At 38.2% G+C, this 20,611-nt stretch overlaps 1 protein-coding gene across 13 annotated transcripts in view; it reads left to right on the top strand.

Annotated features, from left to right (window-relative positions):
* Positions 1-20,611, top strand: part of BBS9 (Bardet-Biedl syndrome 9) — a 273,478-nt gene that overhangs the window by 43,494 nt on the left and 209,373 nt on the right. For all 13 annotated transcript variants that reach the window (XR_005555992.1, XR_005555988.1, XR_005555990.1 and 10 more), the window contains exons 8-13: positions 1,127-1,307; positions 2,124-2,253; positions 3,985-4,166; positions 4,967-5,043; positions 8,579-8,632; positions 19,518-19,614. Coding sequence is in view for 7 of the 13 variants with exons in the window: in XM_039336807.1 (XP_039192741.1) it covers positions 1,127-1,307; positions 2,124-2,253; positions 3,985-4,166; positions 4,967-5,043; positions 8,579-8,632; positions 19,518-19,614 (721 nt within the window). In the remaining 6 variants the exon portion in view is untranslated. The remainder of the gene's footprint in view (positions 1-1,126; positions 1,308-2,123; positions 2,254-3,984; positions 4,167-4,966; positions 5,044-8,578; positions 8,633-19,517; positions 19,615-20,611) is intronic.

Here is a 20,611-nt window from a genome sequence, read left to right as displayed (position 1 = left end):
TCCAATTTTACGCGGGAGAAAACTCGAATAACCAAAGACCTACATACAAACACCCACGAAAACCTCAGAATACACACATACACACGCACGCATGCGCGCACATATGTATGTATGTATGTGTGTGTGTGTATAAAATTTTATATATATAATTTTTATATACATATATTTATAAATATATAAAATACATTTTAAAATATGAAATATAATACACATGCATGCATACATATATTTAATTTCAACAAAAATGCAAATACAACACCAACAATAATTGTTTTACTGCCAATTTTGTGTAATGCAGTATTGGAGTGCAGCAGGGATTTATAATATTGTACAGCTGGAGAGTTGCAAGTAGCTTATTGCCTTTTCTGGTATAAATAATCAATGCTATTGCTTAACTACACTTAACTACATATCTTAACTCTAGCCCTAAACCTTTCCTGGGAATAATCCAGTTGAGCTTAATAAAGTTTTTTGCACACAGATGTGCAGGAGATTGTACTATAACTTAATTTATATAGTCACAATCCTCAATTCAGTCATGGGGTCTGTGCTGGTTTTTGTAAAAAGAGATCCTCCATATCAATAGCGGAAAACAAGTGGTTATATTTTTATACTTGACATAATTTTAAAAGGATCTGTTGAAATTTTGAATACTATGGAAAAAGTAAGCAAAAGTTTTATTTCATGTTATATGTACAAGGTCATTATATTTTCTTTGATTTGCATTGTTGCATGTCTTTTGTATAATTTAATATCATCCTGGCATGTATTTTACCACATACTTTTTTGTTTTGGGAGCAGGGCTTACCTGATTGAAACTAAAGAGCAGTTAAAACAAGGAGAAATCAAACAGAACTAAAATGCAATATTTTAAAAACATTTCTTATAATAGGCAATTTTATAGACTAGGAACAGATTAGTCTCTCACCTTATAATGTGAAACCAGTCTTCTGGTTTATGAAACTTACTCCTTTTCTTAAACAATGAAATATACTGAAATTAGTGTATGGCTTTGCTATATGGCATTTATCACAGGTTGAAAAATAATTTTAATTGAAGTGAATTTAAAGCTACCGTTAACATGTACTCCACACTGTTGTAACTTGTGTCTCTCCATGTGTTTAAGGTGGACTGGATTTCAAACATTGGGGAACAAGCCCTGGACATATGTGTTGTTTCATTTAATCAGCTTATTTCCTGCATATTTGTTCTTGGGGAGAGAAATTTTTTTTGCCTTAAGGATAATGGACAAATTCGGTTCATTAAAAAGCTTGACCACAGCCCAAGTTGCTTTCTTCCATACTCAGGTTTGTGAATAAAAGCAATGACTAGCATTTTAACGAAGCAGTTTTACAAGTTTTAATTCTAGCATGGTCAATCAAGATTATACAATTGTAAATATATCTCTGTAACAATACCTTTAACTTTCAGTGCTTTTTGAGTACATACATATATTCTGTAAATTCATTACATTATAATCTACAAATATGTATTAGCTTTGAACTATAGAAGTAGGCCTCTATCTTGTCTATTTCTATCCCTATCCCTACCCCTACCTTAATCGAATCCTATCCTATCCTATCCCATCCCATCCCATCCCATCCCATCCCACCATCCTGCCTTTATTATTTACTTGCATGTACAAAATTCCTGGTCACTTACAGCAACTAAATAAATTGTTAAATGGAATACTAAAGCAGACCATTTATTATTTAAGGGTTATTATATATAAGGTAGGTTGTATTTGATTATAATGTTCTACATTTCTTTTAGTAATATATTTTATCCATTCTGAGTAGGGGGGTTAAATTCTTAAATTGAAGCCAAGTAATTATACTTTTTATTACAAAAATTGTATCATATCTCATTCTCCAAACTTTTTGTTACAAATATATTTTAATATTCCTTTCAAATTTATTATGTGAGACTACAATAGCCTCACAAAATTTGATCTTATTTGCAACAATATAATCTTGACATTTCTAGGAGATCTCCTTATTTGTATATTTATTTCATATATACCGGTATTGGTGTAATGTATAAGAATGTCTCTTAAAAGAAAAAAAATAGCTAAGAGGAATATGAAAATAACATCTTTCCCAAACTCTTTACATATTTTGTAGTGTCTGGGACTGCCATAAACACACTGATTGGAAATCACAACAGCATCTTACATATTTATCAAGACATGACTCTAAAATGGGCAACTCAGCTTCCTCATATTCCTGTGGCAGTACGACTGGGGAAATTACTGTATGTAACCTTAGCATAATTTTAGCTTATAATTGTGTATGAATGTGTGTCTGTGTATATATTTTCTAGAGTAAAATCTGATTTTAATTTAATTGTTCATGACTGGCGCTTATTGCTTGTTCAGCTGTATTGCTTGATCAGATGAATCAGAGAAAGTTTATACCATTATAAATTTGTTACTATTTGAATTATACATGTCACACTGTCTTTCTTTCAGTTCAATTAATTTATTGAAATAATTTTGTTACAATATATGTTTTAGTGTTGTGAATAACACTGATAACCATAACATATTTTTGTTTTATTTTTTTAAGGAGTTAAAAGTAGTATACATTACATTCCTTTTTCTGATATTTATCTTATAGCAATAATTCTGGAGGCTGGTTGGATTGAGAGTAATTAGCCCAAGTGAGCTTCCATAGCTGAGGGTAGAGTTGAATATGTATCTTTCCTGTCTTACTGCAGCACCTTAGTGTTTACCCAACATTGTTAACCAAATATTGCTGCTATCCTTTGGAGAAGACTTTTTTATTAATGACCTAGCTGAACACATGGATGCCCACACTCATATAACACACTTTTTGAATGGATTCATTTTATTATCATCATGGAAGAGTCAATGTTATTTAATTTTGATGTATTGAATATAGTCTACAATTTGCTTTCATATACTTATAGTTTTAAAGTACAGCATGGATGGTAGCACCTTTGAAAAAGTATATTGGTTGAAAAATACTAACTTAGAATATCTAGCTAAGGGACAATGTGTAGATATATGGATCATTTGACTTCTCTTTTTTCTTACTGTGTATTCATGGTGACTTGTCAATTTTTTATAATGATCCTCTTTTAGTTACATCTTTCAATTGCTATTTGTCTCATAACTGAATAAGGACTACAGGTATATTTATTTTATTCACACAAACAAATAGAACTTCAAGTGAACTTCTATTTTTTTTTTTTTAAAAACCCTCTTGAGGGAACCAATATCTTTCCACTATAGCTTTTATACAGATAAATTAGCAGCAAGTTTTTTTTTTTAAAAAGTCAGAAGATCCATTTAAATTTTTCTGTGCTGTAAAGTTTATCCTTCACTATTATTTTTAGTAGCTTAAGCAAAGATGTTAATTGAGTGGAGTGGTAGTTAGATTTCTCGAAACAAGATAGGACCTGACAGAAGTGTTTAGAAATGTTTAATAGTTGATAATATTTGGTGCCAAAATCTTTTTAATTCAGTATTTCAAACTGGAATTAGGAAATAAAAATGTGGACATTAACTATTTAAAATCATAATTAATAGTTGAAGTGAAATGTGTTTGACTCCTTTTTGCAAGTGAATTGTCTTGGAGGAAACTATAATAGCCATTAAATATTGTTTTAGCCCCCTGGAAGAATATTCAAAATTAATCAAACAGTAGTTGCAAACCAAAGATAAGAGTCTCCTGCTATTCTTAAGAGTTGTAACATTATTAATTTTTATATATTGCAGTTATTACTGCAGCATGATATTATCTTTAGTTTGAGAAAAGAATATTTATTAATACATCAAAATGAGTTGCTTAAAGCATCCAAATAATTGGATAATAATAATTAGTAGCATTTTTAATTTATTCCAATATTTCTTCTTTACATGTTTATACTGTTTTAAGAAAATAAGTATTTCTTAACTGAATAGTAATAAACATTGTCTTTATAGTGTTACAATATGATAATCTCTTTTTTCCTTTGCAGAAATTTGAAAGGTGTGATTGTTACACTGAATGATAGTGGCTATCTACAATGTTCTTACCTTGGTACTGATCCTTCTTTATTTCAAGCTCCTAAAGTTGAAGCTAGGAATATTAATTATGCAGAATATGATGCAGAAATGAATAAACTCCAGAAAATTATTAAAGAAGCCAGGAAAATTAAAGGTAATTTTCATTTTAAATAGTGAAGGTAGTCTAAATGGATGTTTTCCAGTGTGTCATATTCTTCAAATGTGCCTACTTTCAGATAAAGTTGAAACTGAAAAGATGGGAATAGGTTTGCTACCTTCAGCCAAGCTATATTCACCTTTCTTTTAGGTTAAGGGTACCCAATCCCTGGGTCCTGACCCCTTCCAGGCCACAGTATATTCAGTATATCTGTGTGGATGGTGGGCAAGTGCATGTATATGTGCGATGCTCCCCTCAAGCGAGTGGTGGCTGCTTTCGCTCACACGTGAAGCTCCCCTTGAGTGAATGATGGCTGCTTGCTCTCATGCACGAAGCTCCCCTTATGCGAGTGGTGGCCATCTTGACTTGAGCAGTGGTCTTTTGTACTTGTGCATGAAGCACTCTTCATGTGAGCAGCAGCTGCTAGCCCCGCATGTAAAGCTCCCCTCATGCAAGTGGTGCCTTGCGTGCGAAGCTCCCCTTGCATAAGCAATGGCCACTTACATTTGTGCATGAAGCTCCCTTTACACGAGAGGCATGAGCTTGTACAAATGGAGCAGTGCACGCTTGCACACACCTGCCTACCACTCAAAAGGAACTATCTCCTCCACCCCCCACCGCTGCTGGGCCAGAAAGGTTGGGGACCACTGTTTTAGGCAACTAGGATATTGTATATGTGTCATGAATACATGCACTTAATCTTAAATTGAAGTTCCACATCTTGTAAATGTATAACTGGTTTGGATTATTTTTATTGGAATAATTACTTAAATTTGCTAATTCCTTAAATTTTTTAGATATCTTGCCTAAGTCTGAAAAAAGTGAAGATTTTGCACTTGGTGTGACAGTCTTGCCTGATCTGGATTCAGTTTCTGTATGTAAATTTGAATGGTGAATTTAGATATAACAATTACAACAGTGCTTCTCAAATCTGGGTAAATTATTCCAAATTAGGTAAAAGTTGTTTTGCTTTGGATACTTACACAGAAACCCATTAATCAATCACAACAGGGACATTTCAATTGACTTAAACTGCTTTACATATGTTGGGCAAAAAGAACTTTTTGATAAGCAGTTTTGGATAATGAAAAAAAACATTTGGGAAGCACTGAATTACAGGTTTCAAAAACATGTTAATTATTTAGATAATAAATGTGTGTATAAGTATTTAATTTGTCTATATAAATATTCTATACTCATTTGTGTATAGAATTAACTGTGCTTTTAGATTTGTATATAGTGACATATATTCTTAAAGCAGTGGTTCTCAACCTTTTTAATGCCGCGACCCCCAACTGGTCATAAGTCGAGGACTACTCAACCGGTTGTAAGTCAAGGACTACTCAACTGGTGCAGCACCATTTGCAGAATGGGACTTTTGGCAGGCTCAGCAGGGCAGAGACAGCCTGGACAATTCCTATTGGCTTTTGAAAGCCAATAGAATAAAAGGGAGTAGCACAGTTAAAGAAAAGAGGGAAAAAATGGCGGACTGCATTGTTTGGCGACCCCCGTGAAATGGTCGTTTGACCCCAAATGGGGTCCCGACCCACAGGTTGAGAACCACTGTTCTTAAAGCATAACAGTTTCTATTTAGATGTTTAAGATCAAAATATATTTAGTGAAGCTGCAGTCCCAAAGTGGGTAGTCCTGAGATGTTTATGATGCCTTTACCACTGAATGGATCTGTTTTTTCCATCTACTGAAGTTTGAAGAAAAATATTGTGAAAAAGCAGCTAGTTGTAGGTGGAATCATACTTTATTGACTGACGGGGGGGGGGGGGTTGTCCCATCCTCAGCTACATAAGGCAGGGGAAAGGTTTTCATTTGTTCATCTAACTGTGGCAAAAATATTACTATACAAATCACCCATAGCAAAACTAAAATTTTGATTTTGTGAATTCTGATCTCTTTTATATATAGTTGTTACAATCGGATCAGTGTGACCATAGCTAATTCTAGTATATTATCTGTAAAATTACACAGAATTTGGCCACCCATTGATGATCTTACCATAACTGTAATGTGGTATTATATCTTGTTCTATTGGGTTTCATTTTATTTTAATGTTTTACTTTTTAATTCTGGCCTGTTGCCATAATAAAAGATTGATTGATTGATATATTCAGTTAAAAGATTCTGTTCAAATGGCAAGTTGATAAAGAGATACAATGGTAAAAGTTTGTGAACCCTTTTGAATTTTCGATATTTCTGTATAAGTATAACATAAAATGTTATCTGTTTTTTCTATAAATCCTAAAACTAGATAAAGAAAACTCAATTAAACAAATGAAACAAAATGATGATGATAATTAGGTGTGAGTGTGGGAGATTTTGCCTTAAAGAACAGAATTCTGAATATTCAGTATCAAAGTATGATCTTCCCAATACAGTTAAATGGAAATGTGTCATAGGTTGGAGAAAGATTTCTGAGGGTGACTGAAAAGAAGTATCGATACATACCAGGCTGGAAATCTTGCAAAATTATTTCCAAAGAATTTGGACTCCACCAGTCCACCGTCAGGCAGATTTTGTACAAATGGAGGCAGTTCAGTACCTTATATACTCAACAAGACCATACCAAGAGAAAAGGCATGTGATATTCTGGGGAATCTCAAAGAAGCTAAGGTAATGTCTAAAGGCCTCTCTTGCATTCATGGATGTCAGTGTCCATGAGCATTTAGGAGAACACTGAACAATTAGCAAAAGACAAACACTGCATTCCCGCATTAGAACTTTATTCTATCTGTGAAACATGATGATGGCAATATCACATTTTGGACTTACTTTGTTGCTTCTGACCACAACAGCTTACTGTAAGTGATGGAGCTATGAATTCTGCATTGTACCAACAAAAATGTCAGTATGTCTAACACTGGAGAGCACTCAGGACAGTAGGAACACTTGGGACAGTAACTCCTAAGGCAGGAAAGTGACTCCATATTATCTTATCATCTTATCTCATCTCATCCAGTTTCTCATACTCCTTTTTCCTGATGTTGCTATCATTTGGCATCATTACATCTATCATCACTGTTGTTTTCTGGTCTTTGTCTACTATCATGATATTGGGTTGATTGGTCAGTACCTGGCATCCATGGCAATGGCTTTGACACTCACCAGATCCTGACTACCATCTTTCCTTCTGATGTATAGTCTGTGGGTGTTAGATTTGGGGTGAAACCCTCCAGGTCTTCTCATTGGCTGATTCCATGTCCTTTTTTGGCTAGCTCACTATACCTGTAGGGTGTGTGATAACTAGCAAGAGCATACACTTTTGCAAATACGTTTTTTGCATCATTTCCCTCAATAAATAAATAAGCAAGTATATTGTTTTTTATTTATTTGTTTAATTAGGTTTTCTTTAGTTTTAGGACTAGAATTAGAAAATATCATGTTTTAGGTCATATTTGTGCAGAAATATTGAGAATTCAAAAGGGTTCCCAAATTTTTAAGCATCACAGTAGATGCAGCAAACTAAAATATAAAGTTCTGATATAAAGTTCATAAATGCTCTAATGTGGGAGAATGATTAGGACCTAGTTTGCTTATGCCTGTACCATTTTGATATGGCTGGCAGAGTTTTCAACTATGGCTACAATTCTAACCAGAAGAAAATGACTTTGAATAATAAACTATAATCAAGATTTATACAATATAGTTTAATTCAGTGGCAGCTGCTCCCTGCTTTAGAAGCCCTATCTAAATTCAAGTTTCCACCAAAGGCTATAAATTGCCTGTTAATCTATCAGCTGTTCTTTCTGCTGTCTTTAAACACTGTCCCAATTCAGATGTTATGCAAAGCTATGGTTTATACTGACTACAGTGTAGAATTTGCAAAAGACAAACTCAGGTTTAGAGATGCTAGTTTATTTTTGTTTTCTATTCAGTCAGCACTTGGCTTTATATTTTGAATCCTTGATCATAAAAACAACACTTTCTAATGATAAATGTGTGGAATTATAATTAGTCAATTCAGATGTCTATCCAAAATATAAAATACACTTTCATAATGAAGGGCTGCAGTGGCGTTTGAAATGAATCACTGGCTCTTTCATCCTAATTTATATGCTAAAATGAGTAAATTAGATTTGAAATATATTCAAAATTATACATTTTAATTACTTTATTTTACCTTTTTATATAATATTTCAAAAGTTAATTTATAAAAAGTACTATTTTGAAATATTAAATTGGCCATCAGTTACATTTAGCTTTGGCTTGGCTATGAGACAAATCTAGCATTAAAAAGAAATATGGTGGTATATTTTAGAAATTAACTGTCATATTTTTGCTTTTTAAGTTTTGAAAGTTTTATTTAACTTAATCCTGTCTTGTTTCATTATTTCAAATGTAGTCATCTAATAGAATAATTTTTCCTGACTAATGAGTTCATTATGTTTTGCTTACAGCAAACTATTGACAGTGAAATTAAAGCAGAGGTGATTCCTTCTGTGATGATAAAGGTATTAGCATGTTTAATAAAGTTATCTAAACCATTGCATAAATTATGTAATATAGACATAGTGTTGCAGATTGGTATACAGGAATGATTCTAAAAATTTACAGAAACATTTGAGTGATTTAAATTGCTTATATTATACTCTGGAAAATAAACATTAGATATAAATACTGTTGTTTAGAACAGGAGTCCCCAATCTGCGGGGCGCAACCCACTACTGGGCTTTGAGCTGTTTGGAACCAGCCTATGGAAGTGGCAGTTGAGCTTATCTGCACAACCCCACTTCTGCCCACATGCTTGTGCCCGCATGTTCCATTTATGCGAGCAGCATACATGCATGCCCACTGCTCTTGCAAATGGAGCTGCCTACATGTGTGGGTGCTTGCCTGCTGGTTGCGCAGAACCATCCCTTCTCCTCCCCTCACCAGTCCACAAAGCCAGAAAGATTGGGGAACTCTGGTTTAGAAGTAAGGTAAGAGCAATGATGATACCATTCAGATATTTTGTAAATTTAATCATAGAATTACTAATGATCTTAAGTCAGCATTTCTATTTAAAAATATGTCATCTTTCCTTGAGTCATAGTTAGGGATTTGCAATGGCCTACATCCATAAGAAGTTCCTTAATGTGCTCCTGTTTTTCCTTGCTATTGCCCTGTGAATATGTTAGCAATGGTAAAGAGAAGAAACACTAGCAGTGATAAAAGGGATTATGGCCTTTTAATTTCTATTACCTCTTTCTGTCTGGTGTTTACTTTCTGTGACCTTGTACAAAAAATCCTAAACTTGTGACCACAGTTGGAACTGGAATCTTGGTCATTCAGTGAAACAGTCATTAAGACACTCTTATAATTGCTTTACTCAATGACTGTATTTCCACCACTCTTGGTATGGTTGTTAAATGATCTTCCAGGCTGTTAAGCAGATGAAGTCCCAGGTATGGAGCTTAGGATGCCTAAGAGTTATGTGGCAGATCTTCAATTTTGCTCAGCTGAAAATCTTCCCATTAAAATCCAAGAAGGATTTTCAGCTCACACATGCACTGGGCCTCCTGGGGCTTCCCACATATCTCTGAGGCTCCCATACTCATTCCATACCATTCTGCTTCTTTTTTCTCTGCTTGGCTGAAGGAGATATCTGGCAAAAAAAATTCTGCTGCTTTCTGTGCATGGAAAGGAACAACTTCAGCGGGGGCAGGAAGATGTTCCTTTCTGTTCTTGCATCCTACGGAAGCAGTTCAGCTCTCCTTGGGAGTTAGCTCTTTCAGCCAGGCTCATTGCTGAGAGGGAATTCTTCAGCCAGGCAGCAACAGTTTGCAACCTTTCTTGCCAGCTTCCCCATTGACTTTCAGGAAAAGCCAGCAGAGAAGATTGGAAATGGTGATCATGTAATTGTGGGATGCTTGGCAACTGATCATTAGTATGATCAGATTGCCAAGCACCCAGATCAAATCACATGACTGTGCGGCTAGTCGTACAATGTTTTCTGGAAGCCAGAAATTATTTAAGGGCTGCAAAGCAACTTCCCAAGATTGTTATAAATCTGTTCTGCCATTAAACAAATGATAATAGGTCAAGGACTACCTGCATTCACTATGCAGTGGTGTGGATTTGGTCCGAAAGTAGCGAAAAAGGAAATATAGAATGGTGAGAATTATTAAGAAGTAGGCTTGATATTTTGTCCAATAGTGTCCTGAACTTTGAAACTGATCCTGCTTTGATTTACTGACTGACTTGGTTAAGAAGAAGTGTATTGAGGGGCCCGGGGGAGGGGAGAGAACAGGAGAATTATGGTTTCAAAATGCTGGATTTGAATAAATATTAGATAGAATGTAAACTTATGCTGAAATATAGACATACCTGTATGTATGTATGTCTATGTATATTTTTTCTCATTAATCTACACTCAGTACCCCATAATGACAAAGTGAAAACAGAATTTAAGAAATGTCTGTAAATGTATTTTTTTTAAAATGGAAATATTACATTGGCATAAGTGTTCAGACCCTTCACTCAGTATTTTATTAAAGCGCCTTTGGCAGCAATTACAGCCTCAAGTCTTTAGGGTGTGAAACAACAAGCTTTGCAGACTTGAATTGGGGGATTTTCTGTCATTCTTCCTTGCAAATCCTATCAAGCTCAGTCAGATTGGATGGTGATCGTCGGTGGACAGCCATTTTCAGGCCCCTCCAGAGATGTTCAGTAGGGTTCACGTCAGGGCTTGGTCACTCTAGGATATTCACAGAGTTGTCCCTGAGCCACTCTTGTGTTGTCTTGGCTGTGTGCTTAGGATTGTTGTCATGTTGGAAAGTGAACCTTCAGCTCAGTCTGAGGTCTTGAGCGATGTGGAACAGGTTTTCATTAAGGATATCCCTGTACTTTGCTCCATTCAGCTTTCCCTCAACCCTGACCAGTCTCCCAATCCTTGCTGCTGAAAAACCATGCTGCCACCACCATGCTTCACTATTGGGTTGGCATTGGGTAAGTGATGAGAAGTGCCTGGTTTCCTCCAGACATAACATTTAGAATGTTATTCTTGGTTTCATCAGACCACAGAATCTTGTTCCTCACAGTCTGAGAATCCTTCAAGTGCTTTTTTGCAAACTCCAAGTGGGCTTTCATGTGTTTTGAATTGAGAAGAGGCTATTATCTAGCCACTCTGCCATAAAGCTCAGTAGAGGGCTGCAATGATGGTTGTCCTTCTGGAACTCTGTCTCATCTCCACACAGGATCCCCAGAGCTCAGTCAGAATGATCATTGGGTTCTTGGTCACCTCTTATTAAGGCCCTTCTTCCCTGATTGCTCAGTTTGACCAGGTGACCAGCTCTTGGAAGAGACCTGGTTGTGCCAAACTTCTTCCATTTGAGAATTATGGAGGCCACTATGCTCTTAGGAACCTTCAGTGCCGCAGAAATTTTATTGTAGCCGTCCCCAGATCTGTGCCTTGCAATAATCCTGTTTCTGAGCTCTGCAGGCAGTTCCTCTGCCCTCATGGCTTTTGCTCTGCTACAGTGTGCATTGTCAGCTGTGAGGCCTTCTATAGAGAGGTGTGTGCCTTTCCAAATCATGTCCAATCAATTTAATTTACCACAGGTTGACACCAGTCAAGGTGTAGAAACATGTCTGCAATGATCAAGAGAAATGGGAGGCACCTGAGCTAAATTTCAAGTATTGTTGCAAAAGGTCTGAATATTTATGCCAATGTGTTATTTTAGTTTTTTCTTTTTAATAAATTTGCAGACATTTCTAAAATTCTGTTTTCACTTTGTCATTATGGGGTACTGAGTATAGATTAATGAGAAAAAATATAATTTTGACCAACTAGAATCCGGCTGTAGTATAACAAAATTGACAAAAGTGAAGGGGGTCTGAATACTTTCTGAATGCACTGTGTGTGTATGTGTGTGTGTGTATCCATACACATCTCTCTCTGTGTATACATAGACAAATACAGACACCACACATACACATTTATACACACACACACACACACACACACACACACACACACACACAGACACTTATATACACATACATATACATATTCCATGACCTGGAATGAGAAAGGAAATTAGATGATAGATATAGTGTTGCTAAGTGACAGCAACATCAGGAAGAAGGATTATGAGAAACTGGAGAAGTACCACAATTTGAAGAAGAAACTGGAGAAACTAATATATATATATGTATATATGTATGTATGTATGTATGTATGTATGTATGTATGTGTATGTATATGTGTGTGTGTATATATATATATATATGTTTTCTGAGGTTTTCGCGGGTGTTTGTATGTAGGTCTTTGGTTGTTCGGGTTTTCTCCCGCGTAAAATTGGAAGTGTCTTGGCGACGTTTCGACGAAGTCTCATTCGTCATCTTCAGGCTGGTGCTTTCGGCTTCGTGTTTCTAGAGTGTCATTTGCTCCTAGAAACACGAAGCCGAAAGCACCAGCCTGAAGATGACGAATGAGACTTCGTCGAAACGTCGCCAAGACACTTCCAATTTTTACGCGGGAGAAAACCCGAACAACCAAAGACCTATATACAAATACCCGCGAAAACCTCAGAAAACATATATATATATATATATATATATATATATATATATATTATATATATATATATATATATATATATGGTACAAATAAAATACGAACACCAGGAGAGTATAAATATAAAAATATACTTTACTAAAAGCTGCCAAGCTTTCGTTTGGAAACTCCAAACATCATCAGGGCTAAGGAGCCAGTAAACAATGATGACTTAAATGGGTTTTGCCGGCATCTGCAGTCGGCTCATGGACCGCGTCACCGGTCCCGGCCGGTTAATTAGTGTTCCAGATGTTTCTTTATTACTCTCCTTATGCTTCCTTCTATGGTTCTTCCGGATCGTTCCTTCCACTATCTCATTACTGGCATTCATCTCCACCACCACCCCTTTATCTTTATTTCCTTCCATAGTACTGACCCTCCTCCCCTTTTTGTTTTCATTTTCCACCCTGGGGGCATCTGTTTCTCCTCTATCAGTGTTACAAGCTTCCCTGGGCTCACTGATGCTCCCCCCCACACACGCTTTTCTCAATCCCTGCTCCACACCCTTTCTTCTCACTCTTCCACTGTCATGAGTAACTTTCATACGGGTGTTGCATATTTGGGGGTCTGTGCCCTCCTCCTCCGTCCTGGCAATCTTCGTGTCGACAGTTCTCCACCGTTCCATTTGTTTGCTGTGTGATCGGGTGCTTACTCCGTCTCTCAATTCATCATCCCCCCTCCTCCCTATCGCATGCTCTTCCCCATTGCTGATAGGAACGGTATTCAGGCGGACACCAGGTCTCCAGGTCTCTGCCTTCTGATTCCCCGCATTCTCACTCCCCTCTCCTGTGCTCGTCTTTGGAGGAACTTCAAAGTGTTCGTCCCGGGGGGGGCTGTATTGTTGATGGGGGTATTCTTTGTCCGCAGGGAGTCCAGGCAGAACTCCGTGTCTCTCCCTTTCACCGTATGCCTAGGCAATCGAGCCATGCTTTCGTTCTTCTTCTCCCCCCTGCCCACGGCGTCAGGCTGCAGACTCCTCATGCTGGATCTTCCACACTCTCCACAGTTGTTGTTAAGTTCTGGGGGTGGGGGTCTATCGTGGTGATATTGGGGAAGGGGGAGGTCTTCCATCGGTGGATGTTTACGTGTGTTTGACAGTGGTAGCCTCCTCAGACATTCATTAGAGCGGTATTGGTGTTGATCGGACGAAACAGGGGTGCCCCTGGAGTGTAGAGGGTTGGCCAAAGTTCCATCTATCTGTTCAGGATGGAGGCCAAGTATCTCGTCACGTTTACAGCTGTACAAGCATTGCTCAGACCACTTATAATGATTGGCATGGTGTTTAAAATCCCATTTCCTCAATGCTTGTTGCGCTGGATGTAAGTCAATGTGACGATTAACCGCATCTTTGTTGGAATACCACGCCTCTTTCAATAGCCGGCCTCCCTTAGTGGCATCCTCAGACATAACGTGAACATTCACAAAGTCAAACTGGTGGCCATGTTGTGCCATATGCATCCACAATTGAGAATGCTGCTCGCCCCTTCTTATAGCTAACTGATCTTCATGCAAGCGAGATCTTAAACGCTTAGCTGTTTCACCCACATAATTGCCATCGCAGTTCTTGCAATTGATTTTATAGATTACTGCTGATTTATCGATGGCAGGGAGTGGGTCCTTGGGGCGAACGACTTTGGACCGTAATGTCTGTATCAACAATATAGCCCCCCCCCCGGGATGAACACTTTGAAGTTCCTCCAAAGACGAGCACAGGAGAGGGGAGTGAGAACGCGGGGAATCAGAATGCAGAGACCTGGAGACCTGGTGTCCGCCTGAATACCGTTCCTATCAGCAATGGGGAAGAGCATGCGATAGGGAGGAGGGGGGATGATGAATTGAGAGACGGAGTAAGCACCCGATCACGCAGCAAACAAATGGAACGGAGGAGAACTGTCGACACGAAGATTGCCAGGACGGAGGAGGAGGGCACAGACCCCCAAATATGCAACACCCGTATGAAAGTTACTCATGACAGTGGAAGAGTGAGAAGAAAGGGTGTGGAGCAGGGATTGAGAAAAGTGTGTGTGGGGGGGAGCATCAGTGAGCCCAGGGAAGCTTGTAACACTGATAGAGGAGAAACAGATGCCCCCAGAGTGGAAAATGAAAACAAAAAGGGGAGGAGGGTCAGTACTATGGAAGGAAATAAAGATAAAGGGGTGGTGGTGGAGATGAATGCCAGTAATGAGATAGTGGAAGGAACGATCCGGAAGAACCATAGAAGGAAGCATAAGGAGAGTAATAAAGAAACATCTGGAACACTAATTAACCGGCCGGGACCGGTGACGCGGTCCATGAGCCGACTGCAGATGCCGGCAAAACCCATTTAAGTCATCATTGTTTACTGGCTCCTTAGCCCTGATGATGTTTGGAGTTTCCAAACAAAAGCTTGGCAGCTTTTAGTAAAGTATATTTTTATATTTATACTCTCCTGGTGTTCGTATTTTATTTGTACCACAGACATGCCCAGGAGTCGTATTTTTATGCAAATTTTCCAGCATATATATATATATATATACATGTAGGTCTTTGGTTGTTCGGGTCTTCTCCCGTGTAAAATTGGAAGTGTCTTGGCGACGTTTCGACGAAGTCCCATTGGTCATCTTCAGGCTGGTGTTTTCAGCTTCGTGCTTCAAGCAGCAATGTGTGGTCTTAGCTGTTTCTTCCTTTTAACTGCCAGTGGGGGTATGAACTGATTGGGTGGGAGCTTGGCTGTGTTCTGATTGGGTGGAGGTGTGTTCTGATTGGTTAGGGGCTTGGCAGTGCTCTGATTGGCTGGGGGGTTGGCTGTGCTCTGATTGGCTGGGGGGTTGGCTGTGCTCTGATTGGCTGGGGAAGTGTTCTGTTTGGTTGTGCTCAGGTTAGTCTGAGTTGCAGAGGGGTTTAAGATTTTGGGCTGCCTTGCTATTTTTTGGCTTCGCGTTCGTGGTCGTGCCTCCTCTTCATGGAAGGTGTCAGTTTGCTTCATGTATGGATTGGAGGGGTTTAAATTGGCTAATGATGCAGCTGTGGTCTGGCTTCTGGTTTGTGGTCGAGCCTCATCATCGGTGTGGCTTTGGGTTTGTTTTTTGCGTGGATGTGTGGTGGTGACATCCTGTGTGGTTTTTGTGAGTGTGGGTCTGGTATCATTTTTTGTGTTAGGGAGTCGTTTGTCAATAAGGGCGGGTTTCCAAATGGCTGGTAGGCGGGAGGTATCATCTCGCTTGTTCATGCTGTGTGGGCGTTTTTCTATCTCGATGGCTTCTCTGATTATTCTGTTATTAAAATGTTCACTTTTGGCAATGGTTCTGGTATTTTTAAAGTCAATTTCATGTCCTGTGGCTTTAAGGTGTTGGACCAGGGAAGATGTTGGTTCCTCTTTTTTGACTGAGTTCTTATGTTCTTCAATGCGTGCACTTATTCTTCTGTTGGTTTGTCCGATGTATGTGGTGGGACAAGTGGTGCATGGGATTTCGTATACTCCTTGATTTTCTAATTCAATTTTATCTTTGGGGTTTCTAAGGATGGTGGATATTTTTCTGTTTGTGCAGAATGCTGTTTTGATGTTGTGTTTATGGAGGATCTTACTGATTCTGTCTGTGGTGCCTTTTATGTATGGGAGGAGGGCTTTGCTGTTTTCTTGTTCTTTGTCTTGGATTTTAGTGGGGGTTTCTTTTTGGATTAGGTTTGTAATCTTATTTCTATGGAATCCATTGGATGTTAGTACATTGGTGAGAGTGTGTAGTTCAGTTTTTAGGTGTTGTTCGTCAGCTAAGCGTTTTGTTCTGGAGATGAGTGTCTTGGCTACAGAGTTGATCTGTGCTGGGTGGTGGTGTGAGAGAGCGTGCAGATAGCGGTTTGTGTGTGTTTTCTTCTGGTAGATGGTGTGTCCTAGGGAGCCATTGGATTTCTTGTAGACTAAGACATCCAGGAAGGGAAGTTGGTTGTTAGCTTCTGTTTCCATGGTGAACTGTATTTTGGGGTGTAGGCTGTTGAGGTGTGTGAGGAAGTTGTCCAGTTTTTCTTTCCCATGTGGCCAGATTATGAAGGTGTCGTCTACGTATCTGAGCCAGAGTTTGGGTTTGTGATCCGATTTTTCTAGAGCTTGGGTTTCAAAGTGTTCCATGTAGAGGTTGGCAATGACAGGTGAGAGGGGTGATCCCATGGGTGCTCCTTCTGTTTGTTTGTATTTTTGTCCATTATAGATGAAGTATGTGTTGGATAGGCAGTGGTTGGTCAGATCTAAGATGTGTTTGGGGGGGTTATATTTGTTTTGAATAGCTGTCAAGGCTTCTTTGATAGGCACTTGGGTGAAGAGGGATATGACATCGAAGCTCACTAGTAGGTCGCTGGGCTGTAAGTTTTGTTTCTTTATGATCTCTATAAACTGGAATGAGTTTTTTACGTGTGAGGTGATAGATTCTGCATAGGGCTGTAGTTGTTTGGCGAGAAATTTGGCTAGGTTTTGTAGAGGTGAGCCTATGGAGCTGACTATAGGTCTGAGTGGGGTTCCTTCTTTGTGTATCTTGGGGAGACCATAGAGTTTGGGGCATCTGGATGATTTCTCTCTGGGAATGATTCTTTGCTGGATCTCTTCGCTAATGGGGGAGGCTTTTATTTTGGATCTGGTGGTTTTTTCCAGGTAGGTGGTGGGATCTGTATTTAGGGGTTTGTATGTGGAGTCTTGGAGTAGGTTGGTTAATTTGGTTTGGTAGTCAGATGTGTTCATAACCACCGTGGCGTTGCCCTTGTCTGCTGGTAGGATTATTATGCTGGTGTCTTCTTTCAGAAATAGGATTACAAACCTAATCCAAAAAGAAACCCCCACTAAAATCCAAGACAAAGAACAAGAAAACGGCAAAGCCCTCCTCCCGTACATAAAAGGCACCACAGACAGAATCAGTAAGATCCTCCATAAACACAACATCAAAACAGCATTCTGCACAAACAAAAAAATATCCACCATCCGTAGAAACCCCAAAGATAAAATTGAATTAGAAAATCAAGGAGTATACGAAATCCCATGCACCACTTGTCCCACCACATACATCGGACAAACCAACAGAAGAATAAGTGCACGCATTGAAGAACATAAGAACTCAGTCAAAAAAAGAGGAACCAACATCTTCCCTGATCCAACACCTTAAAGCCACAGGACATGAAATTGACTTTAAAAATACCAGAACCATTGCCAAAAGTGAACATTTTAATAACAGAATAATCAGAGAAGCCATCGAGATAGAAAAACGCCCACACAGCATGAACAAGCGAGATGATACCTCCCGCCTACCATCCATTTGGAAACCCACCCTTATTGACAAACGACTCCCTAACACAAAAAATGATACCAGACCCACACTCACAAAAACCACACAGGATATCACCACCACACATCCACGCAAAAAACAAACCCAAAGCCACACCGATGATGAGGCACGACCACAAACCAGAAGCCAGACCACAGCTGCATCATTAGCCAATTTAAACCCCTCCAATCCATACATGAAGCAAACTGACACCCTCCATGAAGAGGAGGCACGACCACGAACGCAAAGCCAAAAAATAGCAAGGCAGCCCAAAATCTTAAACCCCTCTGCAACTCAGACTAACCTGAGCACAACCAAACAGAACACTTCCCCAGCCAATCAGAGCACAGCCAACCCCCAGCCAATCAGAGCACAGCCAACCCCCCAGCCAATCAGAGCATAGCCAAGCCCCTAATCAATCAGAACACACCTCCACCCAATCAGAACACAGCCAAGCTCCCACCCAATCAGTTCATACCCCCATGGCAGTTAAAAGGAAGAAACAGCTAAGACCACACATTGCTGCTCGAAGCACGAAGCTGAAAACACCAGCCTGAAGTTAATAGTTTATAACACACACACACACACACACACACACACACACACACACACACACACACACACACACACACATATATATATATATATATATATATATATATAATAGTTTATATATATATTTCTCAGTAAAAAAGGAAGCGATCACCAGGAGATAAAACACCAAGGTTTTAATAAATAAAATCAAGCTTTCGATGGCTAACATCTGCCATCATCGTCAGGATACAAGCCAGCTAGTGAGGAAAGCTGCTTATAAGCATAGCCACACCTAAACTCTACGCATGGACCTTGTAACAGTCCATGCGTAGAGTTTAGGTGTGGCTATGCTTATAAGCAGCTTTCCTCACTAGCTGGCTTGTATCCTGACCATGATGGCAGATGTTAGCCATCAAAAGCTTGATTTTATTTATTAAAACCTTGGTGTTTTATCTCCTGGTGATCGCTTCCTTTTTTACTGAAATGTATGTACCCAGGAATCGCTATTCTTCAATTTTTAATGTAATTTTTAATATATATATATTGGTGACAGTGGTGGTTTGGAACACTTGGGGCCATGACACCCTAGGCTGGGAGAGTGGCTACAACAGATCCCAGGAATGATATCAGAGCTGTCTGTCCAGAAGAGTGTATTGCTCAGAACCCCCAAACCCCAAGATAACCAGAGATTGGGGAAGTTACAGATTACTGATCAGGATGACAAGGAAATTTTTTTTTTTTCTGTGTGTGCATCTCTCTCTCTCTCTCTCTCTCTCTCTCTCTCTCTCTCTTTCTCTTTATGCTTGTGTGCGTGACCATTGCTTATATGTTAATTCCTGTGGAAATATTAACTACTGATTTACTAAAGTGATGAAATAATATTTTTGAAGTTCTAAATGTTAGTTATATATTTATAATTACAATTTATTTAAGTATTGTTTTATTATTGTCTGTAAATACCTTTCAAATATTTTGATCCAACAGATTGAAGTTGAAAGCAGACTACCAACAGTTACAAAATTAACAGTATGCGTCCCATGTCCTTTAGCATTGACCCAAAACTCCTTCATTTTAGAATTAGGTAAATTGCTTATTTTTTTCTATGATTGTTTGGTGAATTAAACGTAGTTTAAACTCTTCACATAGATTTGTGTAATTATTTCTATTTTTTGTGTACTTGCTATATTTTTTTAAAGCTCAAACAAAGATTAAATAGGTTTAAGCAGAAAGAGGTTCCTGAATTATTTCTACATTTTGCTATCTTTTTACTTTTTATTTTTTCATATGGCATAACAGAATACAGCGCTAATGCATCTGAAAAGAGCCATCATTTTTATATTCATGCTGCTTTTTGCTGGGAGATCCTTGTGAGGTTCTATAGCCAGAATGTATAGACTATTTAGTCATGGCAAAGTCATGTTGCCCGGGGTGCACCACAAGGAGACTAGTTACATTGTGCCACATCTTTCTACTGAATTTAGTTGATATGACAATATTAATCTTTTTCTCCAGTGAGTATTCAAGACAAGAAACAAACATTTAAAAATATACTCCCAGGTACAACTTAAAAGAAAATTAGTACAAAATGTTTTACCAATGATATTCATCATAATTTTCAAGATAAATAAATATATAGTAATAAATATTAGAAATGCCATGAAACATTTTACCACATGTGGGACATGTAAAAAAACCTCAAATTACTAAAATAATATTCATAGTAGCCATGTTTTAGAAATTAAAAGTTTTAGAAATTAAAATTAAAATGAAATCATAACTGTTCTTACTAGGTACAATCCAAGAAAACATCAACTAGAAATATCATAATTTACTGAGACACGTGTTTGTCGTTGTGAGAATAAATTTTGCCCAGCACTAGAAGAAAGATATAATTCTGACATTATTTTATCGGATTGGGAACTTGGAGAATATGTAGAAATGGCAAAATTAACAGTATATATTCACAACAGAAGTTTAACCAAATTTAAACAAGAATGGTTCCCAAACATAAAATATATTGTATAGCATGGCAAATTTAAACATTTACAATTTGGTGTCCAAGGGGGCCTAAATATTTA

The sequence above is a fragment of the Crotalus tigris genome, unplaced genomic scaffold (assembly GCF_016545835.1).
Source record: "Crotalus tigris isolate CLP2741 ecotype Arizona unplaced genomic scaffold, ASM1654583v1 scf7180000017666.379230911805:20528666, whole genome shotgun sequence".
NCBI lineage: Eukaryota > Metazoa > Chordata > Lepidosauria > Squamata > Viperidae > Crotalus > Crotalus tigris.
This window is presented reverse-complemented; position numbering and strand designations above follow the sequence as displayed.